Genomic DNA, 15,072 nt, shown 5'->3' with positions numbered 1-15,072 from the left:
GGCAAACAAGCTGTTATCCTCTATACTGTGCATTAATAAATGGCAATCAAGTGGATATCCTCTATACTGTCCATTGATGAATGGCAAACAAGCTGATATCCTCTATACTGTCCATTGATGAATGGCAAACAAGTGGATATCCTCTATACTGTCCATTGATAAATGGCAAACAAGCTAATACCCTCTATACTGTACATTGATTAATTTAACAAGCTGATAAGATTTATACTTTGATTAACCCTTTAGCTCATAGGCAAGTGGCCAGATTACACCTTCCATTCAATAGCCAACTTTCTGATAAGCAGTCCTTATTATACCCCCACAAACGAAGTTTGAGGGGGTATATAGGAGTGAGCTTGTCGGTCACCAGCAGAACTTAAGTATGGCATATTTGCCACAGTAGTGCTTACTACAAATATTGACCTGTCAGATGGACTTGTTAATTCGGCTACAGGAACAGTCCCGGGATTTATTCCCAGGTGGATAAGGATGCATTCAACCCCAAATGTGTACTTGTAAAATTTGATGATGATCGTGTTGGAAGAAAAGCTCTTGAATGCTCTAGATGTCTTATTCCAGAAGAGATCAGCAAGAGCATCAGCTAGTTTTTCTTGTCAGCAGTGTAACTTCTAAATTACTCAACAGATTTAAATAAAACAATACATGCATGATAAAAGAAGATGCAGTGTGCAGTAACCTTGGAGTTATGGCCTCTTTTCAAAGGAATGGTTTGCCATTCCTGTGTCCAGGCGGCATTTGGGGGTATTCGTCACTCCTGTGAGAGCTCTAGTTTGTATAGGCCCTTTTTAGGGGTATTGGAAAAGTGCAAATTGATCATTTAAATGAAATAAATAAAAGACAAGATGTATTGTCCATTTCAATAATGAAATCTCTACAACTGCAGAGCTGGACACTCTTAAAGAGGAGATTAAATTTGCTATAATTAACCTTAGAATCATACACTTTAAATGGAACTTGTATCGAAGAACTTTAGCAATACAGCCTTTTTAAGTGAAAATTGATAGCAAGAACTTAATAAAAGGTACATGAATATGAGTTTATTGAACAGTATGAACTAGCAAACAAATTCATTGAAATGCATAATCGTGATAACAGTTGTTATTCGTGTACATGTATTTCTAAAAATATGAAAGACAATTATGAACATGATTATGAATATGGGGAAAATTATTAACATTGGGACCATTAACCACATACATATAAATATATTCAAAATCCAGGATCATAAACTTTTAACTTCAAAACAAGAAAATTTAATGAGCAGACAGGAGCACTGACAGTAAAATAGTAATCGAAAATACATATTTCAAAGAATCAACTACAGAACGTATAATTTCAGCAAAATAATAACCACACGTAGACATTCCAGTAAAATAATAACAGTACATTAGATTTCAATGAACTTTTTACAGCACACACAGATCAATTATTCTTAGACCAGAACACCAGAAGTGCTCATTTTTTTAACCAGCTCTTCACTAAAAATAATATTCTATATAAGTTACTTATTTGCCGGAATAGCTGTTTTAAGTGCTTTCTAATATACATGCATCTGTCATGGTTCTAAATTTAATGCAAAATCTTGGTAACATCACCGGTGCATAATTTAATATATTCAGTGTGACAATAAATTTTGCCACATTCAACCTTGCAGCGCTGTGGTTCTGCGTTGCAATGTAGTACAGGCTAGCATCATGACTGTAAATTTAAACAAGGATGAAGGTAGTGAATGACACTGTTTGGTACATATTACAAATGTGTATAATCATATTTCTCCAAAAAACAAAACCCACTTCACTCAAAATTATTTAATTGATTTTGATAAAATCCAAATGGGAAAGAAATAATCGAGAAACTGTCCGAAATCCACAACCCACATCGATGACAGGATTTCTGATAAAATACAGTATTAATCTTATCTTGTGACGTGGTGCATTGTCAGAATAATATAATAGCAAAATAAAAGCAAAATATTACCAAATTCGACAAGATATACTGCGCGCATGATTGATTTCCTGTAATGCTCAGCGATAATCAAAGCAGGAATCGCCGTATCGGGACGTTTTTAATCCTCAACCTACGTCATTTTCGGTAAGGGGCGCAACTCTTATGTGTAAATTTAGCGATTAATTGAAAGGGTGTATAAACGAAAGCTGTTCAACCAACAGTAGTCTGTCGACCAGCACTTGTGGTCCATCATTGTCCACTTGCTGTCCTGGGTGTAATAGCAGCCAAACCAATTCTAGCGGAGATATTGATGGAAAGTAATGTTCTCAAAACATAACATCAGCATATTTGAATCATACCTGTAGAAAAAGGAAGGGAGCATTACAAGCACAAGTATATATATATTTTTTTTAAATTTAGCAATAAGTCTGATTGGTGTTAATTTTTTTCCAGGCATGTGTGTACCATGTATGGGACTAGTATGGTGGCCATCATATTATTAAAGTTTAACTGTCAAATCATTAAAAAAACACTACACAGGTTATAGCATGAGATATTAACTCTAATGTAGCATGTCTATTATGTAGTATTATAGTACTGTGCACACAGCAGTTAAAAGGTTATTGTGTCAAGTTTCTGCAGAAAATAATCGACACTAGTATTAATGATTAAATAGCAATTTTTTTATATACAATTACAACCCTTACAAACGTCAGTAAAGCCACAAGTTTATCAAATGTGTTTGACTCGTAAATATAAACTTCATGATGTATATTGATGATATGTTTATATATAGGACTATCTATATATATATATATTTATGCTGTATAAACGTTTAATCTAAAATATTCATTATTAGATAGCACAAATTCCGCATTAAATTGTGACAGTCAGCCAGACAGAGTAATAATGTTCTCAAAACAAATGTTTTGTCTATTTGATTAAAAAAAAAATCAAATAAGAGTAGGAACAGCATTCATTTTCAGAACAATTTACCCCACCAATCACAACCTCCTGTCTAGGTGTATAGTGTGTCATGCATATTATTTTTCTACGATGTATTATAAATCCATTGTAATGCCATATCTAATGAGAAAATATAATTTATAACAAACCTGGGGTGAAAATTAATCTGATTTTAGCGCTGTTATTATACTTCTTTATAACCCAGAAGGAAACTGAAAGTTATCATGCCACAAAGGATTATGGTATATTGCGAAGTTGCAATCAGCGGAAAAAAACAGAAGAATTCTACAAAGTATAAACATTTCAAGGAAGATAACACAAGTTATCTGTTCGATCGGTCTGAAGAGATTTTCACCCTTACGTCATATGCAATTAAAATTTAGACACCCCTATCAGAAGCAAATTTCGAAATTTGACAACTACAACTACAGATGCAAATTAGCGAAAAAGACAACCCTTCCATATATGATTTAAAAAAATTGCCGTCCCCCCTGGGTTACATGTTTAAATGGAATAGCCCTAAAGTAAAAGATTGCAAACCTCATATCATTTCTTGAAACAGAAATTATGAGAAATTATGAGAAATAAAAATACAATTGTTTATCAAATTGATGCTTATGCTATATTAGGAAGCGTTGTAGATTCTGTAGGCTAACTGATCTTAACTGAAGCTTTTCTTTCACTGAACTGTAATGTGAAAGAAATTTACCTTTATGCAGGGAATGTCTCTCAACAATGTAATACCTGATATCAGGGCTTCTAAAAACCGGCATTTTGCCGGTCTGGACCAATTTTGACCAAGCCAGACCGATTTCAGTTTCAAAAGGTGTAAAAAAATCGGTCCGAAATTTTCTCATTTTTTTATAATTTCGGTCCAAAACTGCTTAGTCAGTAAACGTTGTAGAAATTGTAATACACAAATTATTCATGGGTCATTCACACATTCAAAACTACCCCCTATAGGTCATACAAGTGTCTTAGTTACCATCAGACCAATGCGACCAGCTGCTCTTTCCACTATGCTGATCACTCTATAGCCTATCTGTTAATTAGCAGACGCTTGCAATCGGTCCTATCACGTGTATTGGTAGGTCGCAGAACACACAATTAAACAAATAATGTGTTAATTATGTGCTTGCAGCTATCCTGATTAAGTGTTAAAATCGCTTCATTTTTTCACATGGCAATATGCTATGTCGTTGTTGATCATTACATGATATATCCGTTATTTGATTACCAAACTGTTCAATTTAAATTGTAATCAAGAAGCATTAGTGGTTAAAAACGATTTTAAAGATTATTGCAGTTGTCATTGTTAATCCGCGAAAGTTTTAAAAATCCGAATTAATTAACCTAGTCATATAAAGGATATCAACAGCAACACGCTTGACTAAAAATATCTGAAAGCTGAGTGCGCCGCTTACGTCATTTTAATGAAAAAATCGTTGTCGATATCACACTTATAGCTTGAAGCCCCGATTATAAATCTAGATATATATTATTATTAAAGATTATCAGATGAATTTTGACCCACTGTAAAAGCATTAAGCAAATAAATCATAATACTGTTTCACTTTTTGTCGTCTGACCGCTTTTCCCCGGCCACAGTTAATTACGATCCCACTCGTTCTTGTTCGAAACGCTACAGAATTGATGGGAATCTCATTTGAATTAAGCTTGAATCTATGACTATCTCAATCGGCTATGCTGGCTCTAGAGCCCTCTTACGAATTGCCACATCGTGGAAAAATATTGACAGAAAAGAAGTCGCGAAAATGGGTGACATTTTTATGCAATCGGACTTCTGAACAGGCCTTTTTTTTTTAGGGGGGGGGGGATTTTTTTTGCGGGGGGGGGGGGATGCCGCCAGGTCCGGACGGATTGAGGTTTCAAAGTTTTAGAAGCCCTGCCTGGTATGTTTTTTTGAGTAGTAGATCTGTTTTACCTACAAAACAAAACAAATTACAACAGTGTATTAATACCACCCGATCAAAGTTGAAAATCTGAGTTCTAGAAAACAGAAGGTTTTATTTATGAATCATTATCTTATATCATTGATCTACAAGGGCATTCATGAATAACATAGTAAATGTAAAAAGAATCTTGGATTTAGCTTCTGTTATGAAACTTAAGGTTAGAGTCTGATGTCCTGTCTGCCTAGTGATCTTTATAAAGCCATTACCTTTGTACACAAAGATGATTAATGTCAGGAACTGTATCTCTGTGTATCTTAAAAACATTTGAAAGAAATTTGTCAGATTTTTTTTCTTAACTTGCAGGTCAGTCACCAAGTCAGCCAAGTCCCAACCAAAGTTATGTGCAGGACCCTTACCAACAGATACCAACTACTCCACGTTCACAGGACCCATATGGGATGACACCATCAACCACTCGTGAGTTTGGCATGCCTCAGGGGACCCCCCGGCCACCAGGTTCTGAGGGCCTGAGTCACTCACCATTGGTGCGACCCCCAGGCTCCATAACACCACAGAGGCCAGGGGATGGGAGCAACATGACAGAGCCCTTCTGTAGCCCAGTTCGAAGCCAGGACCAGTTTGGTCACATGCACCATGAAGGTCAATTTAGCCTCCCACGATCACAAGCCCCGACTCACAGTGGCCACTGGCCTGGGCCGGACCAGGATCCCTATCCTAGACCACCAGTGACACCACTACCACTGAGACCTGGCATGCCATCTCCTAGGTTTGAGTGCCAGCCAAGTCTACCCAAGGGAGTGACTGATGACCCATTTGCCTTTCCATCAGCCTCAGAGCCTTGTGGTCGTGTGGAGGGTGGTCTGCCAATGTCCATGACCGGGGGTATGCTCCGCCTACGTTGCCCAAGACCCCCAATGCCTAGGTCAATGTCAATGCCTTGTGATCAAAATGCCCAATTTCGACCCAGGATCCCAGATGGCATAATGTCTGGAGAACACATGAGGAGACAACCCATGCCCAATCCAGGCTTACAACCTACAGAACCATCTGCTGTGAGTATTCTACATATTCATATTCATATGTGTTTAGTTTGTTTGCATATACATGTGTGTTTTGTATTCTGTTGTTTTTTTGTAGTTCTTTACATTATCTGTAAAGAAATGATATATTACAAGCTGTGCTTTCTGTAGTGCCAGGCTTATCACTCTGAAAATAATTATTTGATTTTTTTTTTAAATCAAAAGAAAAAAGAATTATATGGTAGAAGATTAGACAATTTCTTTTATCTTTGTCTATTGTATAATACAAAGAAATAAACGGATACTTTTATGGTGTTTAACAAAAATAGTAGAAATGATGTGTTTTTGTTCTGGCAGTGATATTTGCATACTGAAATATTCAAGGGGCTTATTATAACAATCATATTCAAGAGGCTTATTGTTTCGATCAGAGCTCACAAGAATGAAACAAAAGATCTTACAGCTTTATGATAGAAGACTTTTCTCTCCCTATAAATGGCAAGAAATATTGTTTTCCCTAGAGTTGTCTGTCTTGTCTGTCTGTCCATCAGAAATCGTGTCTGCTCCATATCTCTTGAACCACTTGAATGTTTTTGATATAACTACCCCTAAATGTTCACCATATAGAGACGATGTGCATGTGCTACAACCAGCTTGTTTCAAAGTCAAGGTAACACTAATGTTTTTAGCTCACCTGTCACATAGTGACAAGGTGAGCTTTTGTGATCACAATTTGTCCGGCGTCCGTCCGTCCGTCCGTCATCCGTCCGTAAACTTTTACTTTAAACGACATCTCCTCATAAACCGCTTAGCCAATTTCATCCAAACTTCACAGGAATGTTCCTTGGGTGGTCCCCTTTGAAAATTGTTCAAAGAATTGAATTCCATGCAGAACTCTGGTTGCCATGGCAATGGAAAGGAAAAACTTTAAAAATCTTCTTTTCCCAAACATCAAGGCTTAGGCCGTTGATATATGGTAGGTAGGATCACCAAATGGTCCTCTACCAAGATTGTTCAAATTATGGCCCTTGGGTCAAAATTGGCCCTGCCCCGGGGGGTCATGGGTTTTCTCTATATGTTTATAGTGAAAACTTAAAAAATCTTCTCCTCTGAACCTACTTGGCCTAGAGCTTAGATATATGTCATGATTCATCGTCTAGTGGACCTCTACAAAGTTTGTTCAAATTATGGCCCTGGGGTCAAAATTGGCCCCGCCCTGGGGGGTCATGGGTATGCTCTATATGTTTATAGTTAAAACTTCAAAAATCTTCTCCTCTGAACTTACTTGGACTAGAGCTTAGATATTTGGCATGATTCATCGTCAAGTGGACCTTTACAAAGATTGTTCAAATTATGGCCTTGGGGTCAAAATTGGCTCCGCCCCGGGGGGTCATTGTTTTTCTCTATATGTTTGTAGTGAAAACTTCAAAAATCTTCTCCTTTGAACTTACTTGGACTAGAGCTTAGATATTTGGCATGATTCATCCTCTAGTGGACCTCTACAAAGATTGTTCAAATTATGGCCTTGGGGTCAAAATTGGCCCCGCCCCGGGGGGTCATGGGTATACTTGATATGTTTATAGTTAAAACTTCAAAAATCTTCTCCTCTTAACTTACTTGGACTAGAGCTTAGATATTTGGCATGATTCATCGTCTAGTGGACCTCTACAAAGATTGTTCAAATTATGGCCTTGGGGTCAAAATTGGCCCCGCCCAGGGGGGTTAGGGTATTCTCTATATGTTTATAGTGAAAACTTCAAAAATCTTCTCCTTTGAACTTACTTGGACTAGAGCTAAGATATTTGGCATGATTCATCGTCAAGTGGACCTCTACAAAGATTGTTCAAATTATGGCCTTGGGGTCAAAATTGGCTCCGCCCCGGGGGGTCATGGGTATACTTGATATGTTTATAGTTAAAACTTCAAAAATCTTCTCTTCTTAACTTACTTGGACTAGAGCTTAGATATTTGGCATGATTCATCGTCTAGTGGACCTCTACAAAGATTGTTCAAATTATGGCCTTGGGGTCAAAATTGGCCCAACCCCCTTCGGGGGTCATGGGTTTTCTCTATATGTTTATAGTGAAAACTTCAAAATTCATCTCCTCTGAACTTACGTTGCTTAGAGCTTAGATATTTGGCATGATTCATCGTCTAGTGGACCTCTACCAAGTTTGTTCAAATTATGGCCCTGGGGTCAAAATTGGCCACACCCCGGGGCTGATGGGTTTTCTCTATATGCGTTAAAGTGAAAACTTAAAAAATCTTCTCCGAACTCACAAAGACAAGTAACGTCTTAATTTAAACTGGATAACATATTTAGTACACATACCAATTTTCAATATGGGCCACATACAACAATTAATAACAAATATACATATATAGATACACACGTAAAATCAAGTAGTGACAAGAGCTTAGATATTTGGCATGATATATCATCTAGTTGACTTGTACCAATATTGTTCAATCTTTGGCCCTGGGGTCAAAAAATGGCCCCACCCAGGCGGTCATGGGTTTCCTTATATCTGTATATGATGAAAACTTATAAAATCTTCTTCTCCGAAACCAAAAGGCGAAGGCCTTAGATATTTGGTATGAAGCATTGTTTATCGGACCACTATTAAGATTGTTGAAACTTTAGCCCTAGGGTCAAAATTGGCCACCCCCCGTGTTCATAGGCTTAGGTTTTCAATATTTTTATATAGTCTTATATAATAAAACTTTAAAAATCCTCTTCTCCAAAATATAAGACCTAGAGCTTTCATATTTGGTATATAGTGTTACCTAGAGGACCGACACCAAAGGTATTCAAATTATTGTCCCGGGGTCAAATTGGCCTTGCTCAGGGGTCATTTATTTTTACATTGTCTTGTCACTTAAACATCTTTTCCTCTGAAGGTAAAGGTCAGAATGACTCCATACTTGATATGTAGCATCCTTACATGGTCCTCTCTCAACTTTGTTCAAATGGTTTTGTTTGGCCCCTTTTAGGGGTCACCAGAGCAAAAAATAGAAAACCTTTAAACAACTTGATCTTATTAACTGCTTGATGGATCTTCAAGTCTGAAGCATCCTAGCATGGGCCTCTGTCAGGTCTTTTCAAATAATTTTGTTTGGCGCCTTTTAAGGGCCACCAGAGCTAAAATTAGTAAAAAAAACTTAACATTTTCTTCGCATGAACCCCTTGATAGATCTTCAGCAAATTTGGTTTGAAGTGTCCTTGCATGGACCTCTCTTAAATTTGTTCACATAATTTTGTTTGGCCCAGTTGCCATGGCAACCTAAAGGAAAATGTCAACAATTGGTTATGATCATCTTCTTTCCCTAAACCGCTTTGACAATTTTGATGAAACTTCATAGGAATGATCCTTGGTTGGTGCTTTTTCAAAATTGTTCAAAGAAATTAATTCCATGTAGAACTCTGGTTGACATGGCAACCTAAAGGAAAAGTGTCAACAATTGGTTACAATCATCTTCTTCTCCTAAACCGCTTGGACAATTTTGATGAAACTTCATAGGAATGATCCTTGGTTGGTGCTTTTTCAAAATTGTTCAAAAAAATTAATTCCATGCAGAACTCTGGTTGCCATGGCAACCTGAAGGAAAATATATGCTGTCGTGTCCGCGCTGTGACTTACTCTTATATGGACAGATTTTAAAATGACTTGCCATATGTTTTCGACATACCAAGACAACGTGTCGTGTGCAAGACCCATGTCCCTACCTCTAAGGTGAAAGATACACTAAGTGTTTATTCACAATGGAATGCTGAATATGAGGACATAAAGAGTGTTGGCTGTCATTTAGTATGATTGGGTTTTTTTCTATGCTCAGTGGCAATTTAATATAACTTGCAATATGTATTTGACACATAAAGGCAAGATCAACATTTTATGTACTTGTTCATAGATCAATGTCACATTGGGGGGCATTTGTCACATACTTTGACAGCTCTTGTTCAATATTCTTTGAGAAACAAGCTATAATAATAACAAAGGTTAAACTCTTTTACTCAGGTGAGCGATTTAGGGCCATCATGGCCCTCTTGTTTATGTACTTCACTGTTTCTGCTTCAAACTTTCTTTTTTTCATACATTTGTTTCTATTTCCCAATGTCAATTGTTGTGGAACTGAATGAGAAACCCATTGGGGGAGACATCTGTTTTTATGCCCGTGAAGGTGGGCATATTAAAATCGCAACGTCTGTCAGTCCGTCCATCCGTGTGTCCGGCTCAAGAACTCGTGTCCGGGCTGTAACTTTCTCTTGTATGGACAGATTCACGTGCAAGACCCGTTTTCCTGTCTATAAGGTCAAGGTCAGACTTAGTGTATATTCACAATGGAAGACTGCATATAAGGACACAGAGTATAGGTTGTCATGTCCGGGCTGTAACTTTCTATTGTATGGACATATTTTGAAATAACTTGCCACATGTGTTTGACATATCAAGAAGATAAGTCGCGTGCAAGACCTATGTCCCTACCTCTAAAGTCAAGGTCACACTTAGTGTTATTCACAATGGAATACTGCATATATAAGGACATGGATTTTAGGTCGTTGTGTCCGGCTGTTACTTTCCCTTGTATGGACAGATTTTAAAATAACTTGCCACAAGTGTTCAACATACCAAGACGGTTGCGTGAAAGACCTGTTTCCCTGTCTCTAAGGTCAAGGTCAGACTTAGTGTTTATTCACGATGGAATGCTGCATATAAAGACATAGAGTATAGGTCGTCGTGTCGCTTTCTCTTGTGTGGACAGATTTTAAAATAACTTGCCACATGTGTTCGACATACCAAGACGACGTGTTGCATGCAAGACCCATGTCCCTGTCTCTAAGGTGAAAGATACACTTAGTGTTTATTCACATTGGAATGCTGAATATAAGGACATAAGAATGTAGGTTGTCAAGTACGGGTGGTATTTTTTTATGTTCAGAGGCAATTTAAAATAACTTGCCATATGTATTTGTTTGATCTTTAACTTTTCATGTACTGACCATGTTCATAGGTCAATGTCACATTCGGGGGCATTCGTCACATACTGTGACAGCTCTTGTTTTATGTATGAGTTGGAAATTTATCATTTTTATCTCATTTAATTACATATTGTGTAGTAATTCCTTCATACAGAATGACAAAAAATACAATTTAAAATATCAAGGAATACAAAGTAATGAGAAGAATTGATAAAGGAAGTTCATTATTTTTTTTAAATACAAATATTGACTTAAAAAAGCCATTTAAACCATAACAAATGTTGTTGTTTTTTATTAAGAAACATTATTGCGCTTTGGACGGGAAAGATATCGAATTCGAACTTGCTATGGATATAATGACGAATCACTCTGAACCCGAACATAACCCCTACCTACCTGTCAGGGCTGTGATTTGTCTGCGGATTCTTGGAATTCCGCGGATCTAATGGCCCCAGAGACCCCCCCCCCCTAAAAAAAAGATATATATAAAAAATATTGAAATGGCGTTGTCCTTCCGTCCTTCCTTCCGTCCGGCCGTCCGTCACCTGCGTTTTCTCAGTAACTATTTCATGAAACTTAAATTGAATATGAACCACTATACTGGAATGATGCCCGTCAAAAAAAAAATTGATTGGTCAATTATCCTTGGAGTTATTGCCCTTGATTTTTTGAAAAATGCACATTCACAGTCATTTCTCAGTCACTAGCTGGCAGAATTTCATGAAACTTAAAATAAATATGAATTACTATACAGGGATGATGCCTGTTCATTTTTTTTTTGGATTGGTCAATTGTACTTGGAGTTATTGCCCTTGATTTTTTGAAAAACTCATTTATGCCCTCCTTCGAAGAAGAGGGGTATATTGCTTTGCACAGGCATGTCGGTCGGTCGGTATGTTGGTCGGTCAGTCCGTCGGTAGACCAAAGCTTGTCCGAGTGATAACAACAATTCCTGGACGTATGGTCATCAAACTTCACATGAAGGTTGGGCCTGACCAGTAGATGACCCCTAGTGTTTTGGGGGGTCATCAGGCCAAAGGTCAAGGTCACAGTGACCTTGAATGGTAAAAGGTCGTCCGAGTGATAACTTGACAATGCCTGCACCCATGGCCCTCAAACTTGACTTGGAGGTTGGGCCTGACCAGTAGCTGACCCCTATTGTTTTTGGGGCTCATCGGGTCAAAGGTTAAGTTCACAGTGACCTTGAATGGTAAAAGGTTGTCCGAGTGATAACTCAACAATGCCGGCACCCATGGCCCTTATAATTGAATTGGAGGTTGGGCCTGACCAGGAGATGACCCCTATTGTTTTTGGGGGGTCATCGGGCCAAAGGTCAAGGTCACAGTGACCTTGAATGGTAAAAGATTGTCCGAGTGATAATTCGACAATGCCTGCACCCATGGCCCCCATAATTGAATTGGAGGTTGGGCCTGACCAGTAGAAGACCCCTATTGTTTTTGGGGGTCATCGGGCCAAAGGTCAAGGTCACAGTCACCTTGAATGGTTAAAGGTTTTCCGTGTGATAACTAGACAATGTCTACACCCATGGCCCTCAAACTTGACTTGGAATTGGGCCCAACCAGTACATGACCCCTTTTGTTTTTTGGGGTCATCTGGCCAAAGGTCAAGGTCACAGTCACCTTGAATGGTAAAAGGTTGTCCGAGTGATAACTCGACAATGCCTGCACCCATGGCCCTCAAACTTGACTTGGAGAATTGTCCTGACCAGGAGTTGACCCCTATGGTTTTTGGGGGTCATCTGGCCAAAGGTCAAGGTCACAGTGACCTGGTGGGGTAAAAGGTTGTCCGAGTGATAACTCGACAATGCCTGCACCCATGGCCCTCAAACTTGACTTGGAGGTTGGACCTGGCCAGAAGATGGTCCCTATTGATTTTAGGGGTCATTGGGCTAAAGGTCAAGGTCACAGTGACCTGGAATGGTAAAAGGTTATCCGAGTGATAACTCGACAATGCCTGCACCCATGGCCCTCAAACTTGACTTGGAGGTTGGACCTGGCCAGAAGATGGTCCCTATTGATTTTAGGGGTCATTGGGCCAAAGGTCAAGGTCACAGTGACCTTGAATGATTGAAGGTTGTCCGAGTGATAACTCAACAATGCCTGCACCCATGGCCCTCAAACTTGACATGGAGGTTGGGCCTGTTTTGGGGGGTCATCAGGCCAAAGGTCAAGGTCACAGTGACCTGGAATGGTAAAAGGTTATCCGAGTAATAACTCGACAATGCCTGCACCCATTGCCCTCAAACTTGACTTGGAGGTTGGGCCTGGCCAGAAGATGGTCCCTTTTGATTTAAGGGGTCATTGGGCCAAAGGTCAAGGTCACAGTGACCTTGAATGATTAAAGGTTGTCCGAGTGATAACTCAACAATGCCTGCACCCATGGCCCTCAAACTTGACATGGAGGTTGGGCCTGACCCCTATTGATTTTAGGGGTCAAGGGCAAGGTCACAGTGACCTTGAAAGCGAACTCGACAATTCCTGGACCTATGGTCATCAAACTTGACATGAAGGTTGGGCCTGCCCAGTAGATGACCCCTATCAACTTTAGGGGTCATCAGGCCAAGGTCAATGTCACAGTAACCTTTAACGCAAAAAAGTTAACAAATCTTCTCCCACTGATATCTCAACAATGCCTGAACCTATGATCATTAAACTTGACATGGATGTTAAGCCTGACCAGTAGATCACCCTTATTGATTTTAGGATTCATAGAGCCAAAGGTCAAGGTCACAGTGATCTTGAATGGTAAAAGGTTGTCCGAGTGATAACTCAACAATGCCTGAACCCATGGCCTTCAAACTTGACTTGGAGTTGCATCTGACTTGTAGATGACCCCTTACGATTTAAGGGGTCATTGGGTCAAAGGTCAAGGTCACAGTGACCTTGAACGAAAAAAACTTGTCTGTGTGATAACTTGACAATGCCTGCACCCATGGCCCTCGAACTTGACATTTAGTTTTCTGATGACCAGCTGATGACTCTGGATTTTGAGTTCATAGAGTAAAATGTCATGGTCATAACACACTCTATCCTCACACTTTAATGGTCATAATCTTAAAACTGCCTTAACGGCAACAAATCAGCTGTCATTTCGGTCCATGCATATTTCATTCAATTGTCCATATAATCCTGACGACATGGCGCTCAGGGGGGGCATAATGTTTGACAAACATCTCTTGTTTCTTTTGGATTGGTCAATTTTCCTTAGAGTTATTGCCCTTGATTTATTAAAAAATAATTGTTTGCAGCCGTTTCTCAGTAACTAGCTGCTAGAATTTATTGAAACTTGAATGTCATATGAACCAACATCCTGCAATGAGCTTCTTCGGTGAATTTCTACGGCTACATTTTTATCTCAACTATTGAGTACTATTTTGCAATGATTGATGTTTCCGAGTAAGCAGTTTTGGAAAAGACAGTTTTATTTAATCATCCCTCTGATTTATTTCGTTAAATTTTTTATCATAAAGTAGTCCCGGTCGATATTTTATAATTTGGCTCGGAAAGGGATATCAAGCACAAACAAGCCATCAAGCACAAACAAGCCATCGTTGGTGGGGGATATCTTTTCACTGAAAATGCTTGTTTTTTTGGGTTTTTTTTTTACCTGAAAAAAAAAAATTGGTTGCTTTCTGTTCTTTAAGTTAATTTTCCAGTTTGCTTCAAATTTTAAGTCAGGAGAGCTCTCAAAAGAGCTTCTAAAAAGCCATTTTTTCTTCTACAGCAATGCGCTTTTGACCCAAGAGCGCCCCATAAACCCATGGCCGAAAAAGTTTCAGCCCTCCAGCTGCCAAGTCAATCACATCCCTGCCTTTCAATGTTTTGTTTAACTGATAAGTTGCTCAATTTTATATTCAGGGAAAGTGCATTATGGGAATAAATTCAGTTCTTTATTTGTGTTCAGTTGTTGAAAGGCGTTTATATTGTACAGGATGGTGGCCAGGTGACTGCGGAGATGCTGGCTAGGAGACAGGATGAGGCAAGGGCACAACAAGCAGCCATACTTGGCAAGTACTTGAACTACTATCTCAGATTATCAATTACTAATGCTTTCAACAGAACATTTATAAGTTTTGAAAAAATATAAAAAAAGTAAACTCCTTAAATGTTCAGTGCATATTAAAAAGAAACAAAAGTAGACTACTAATGCACCAGTCAATTGTAACCACGGCCCCCCCAAG

General features: G+C 38.7%; 1 protein-coding gene across 7 annotated transcripts in view; it reads left to right on the top strand.

Moving 5' to 3' along the window:
* Positions 1–15,072, top strand: part of LOC128234614 (histone-lysine N-methyltransferase 2D-like) — a 258,013-nt gene that overhangs the window by 113,484 nt on the left and 129,457 nt on the right. For all 7 annotated transcript variants that reach the window (XM_052948961.1, XM_052948963.1, XM_052948960.1 and 4 more), the window contains exons 33-34: positions 5,214–5,923; positions 14,823–14,898. In XM_052948961.1, coding sequence (XP_052804921.1) covers positions 5,214–5,923; positions 14,823–14,898 — 786 coding nt within the window. The remainder of the gene's footprint in view (positions 1–5,213; positions 5,924–14,822; positions 14,899–15,072) is intronic.

The sequence above is a fragment of the Mya arenaria genome, chromosome 5, assembly GCF_026914265.1.
Source record: "Mya arenaria isolate MELC-2E11 chromosome 5, ASM2691426v1".
Lineage (NCBI taxonomy): Eukaryota > Metazoa > Mollusca > Bivalvia > Myida > Myidae > Mya > Mya arenaria.
The sequence above is the reverse complement of the archived record's forward strand: the minus strand, read 5'-3'. Positions and strand labels throughout refer to the sequence as shown.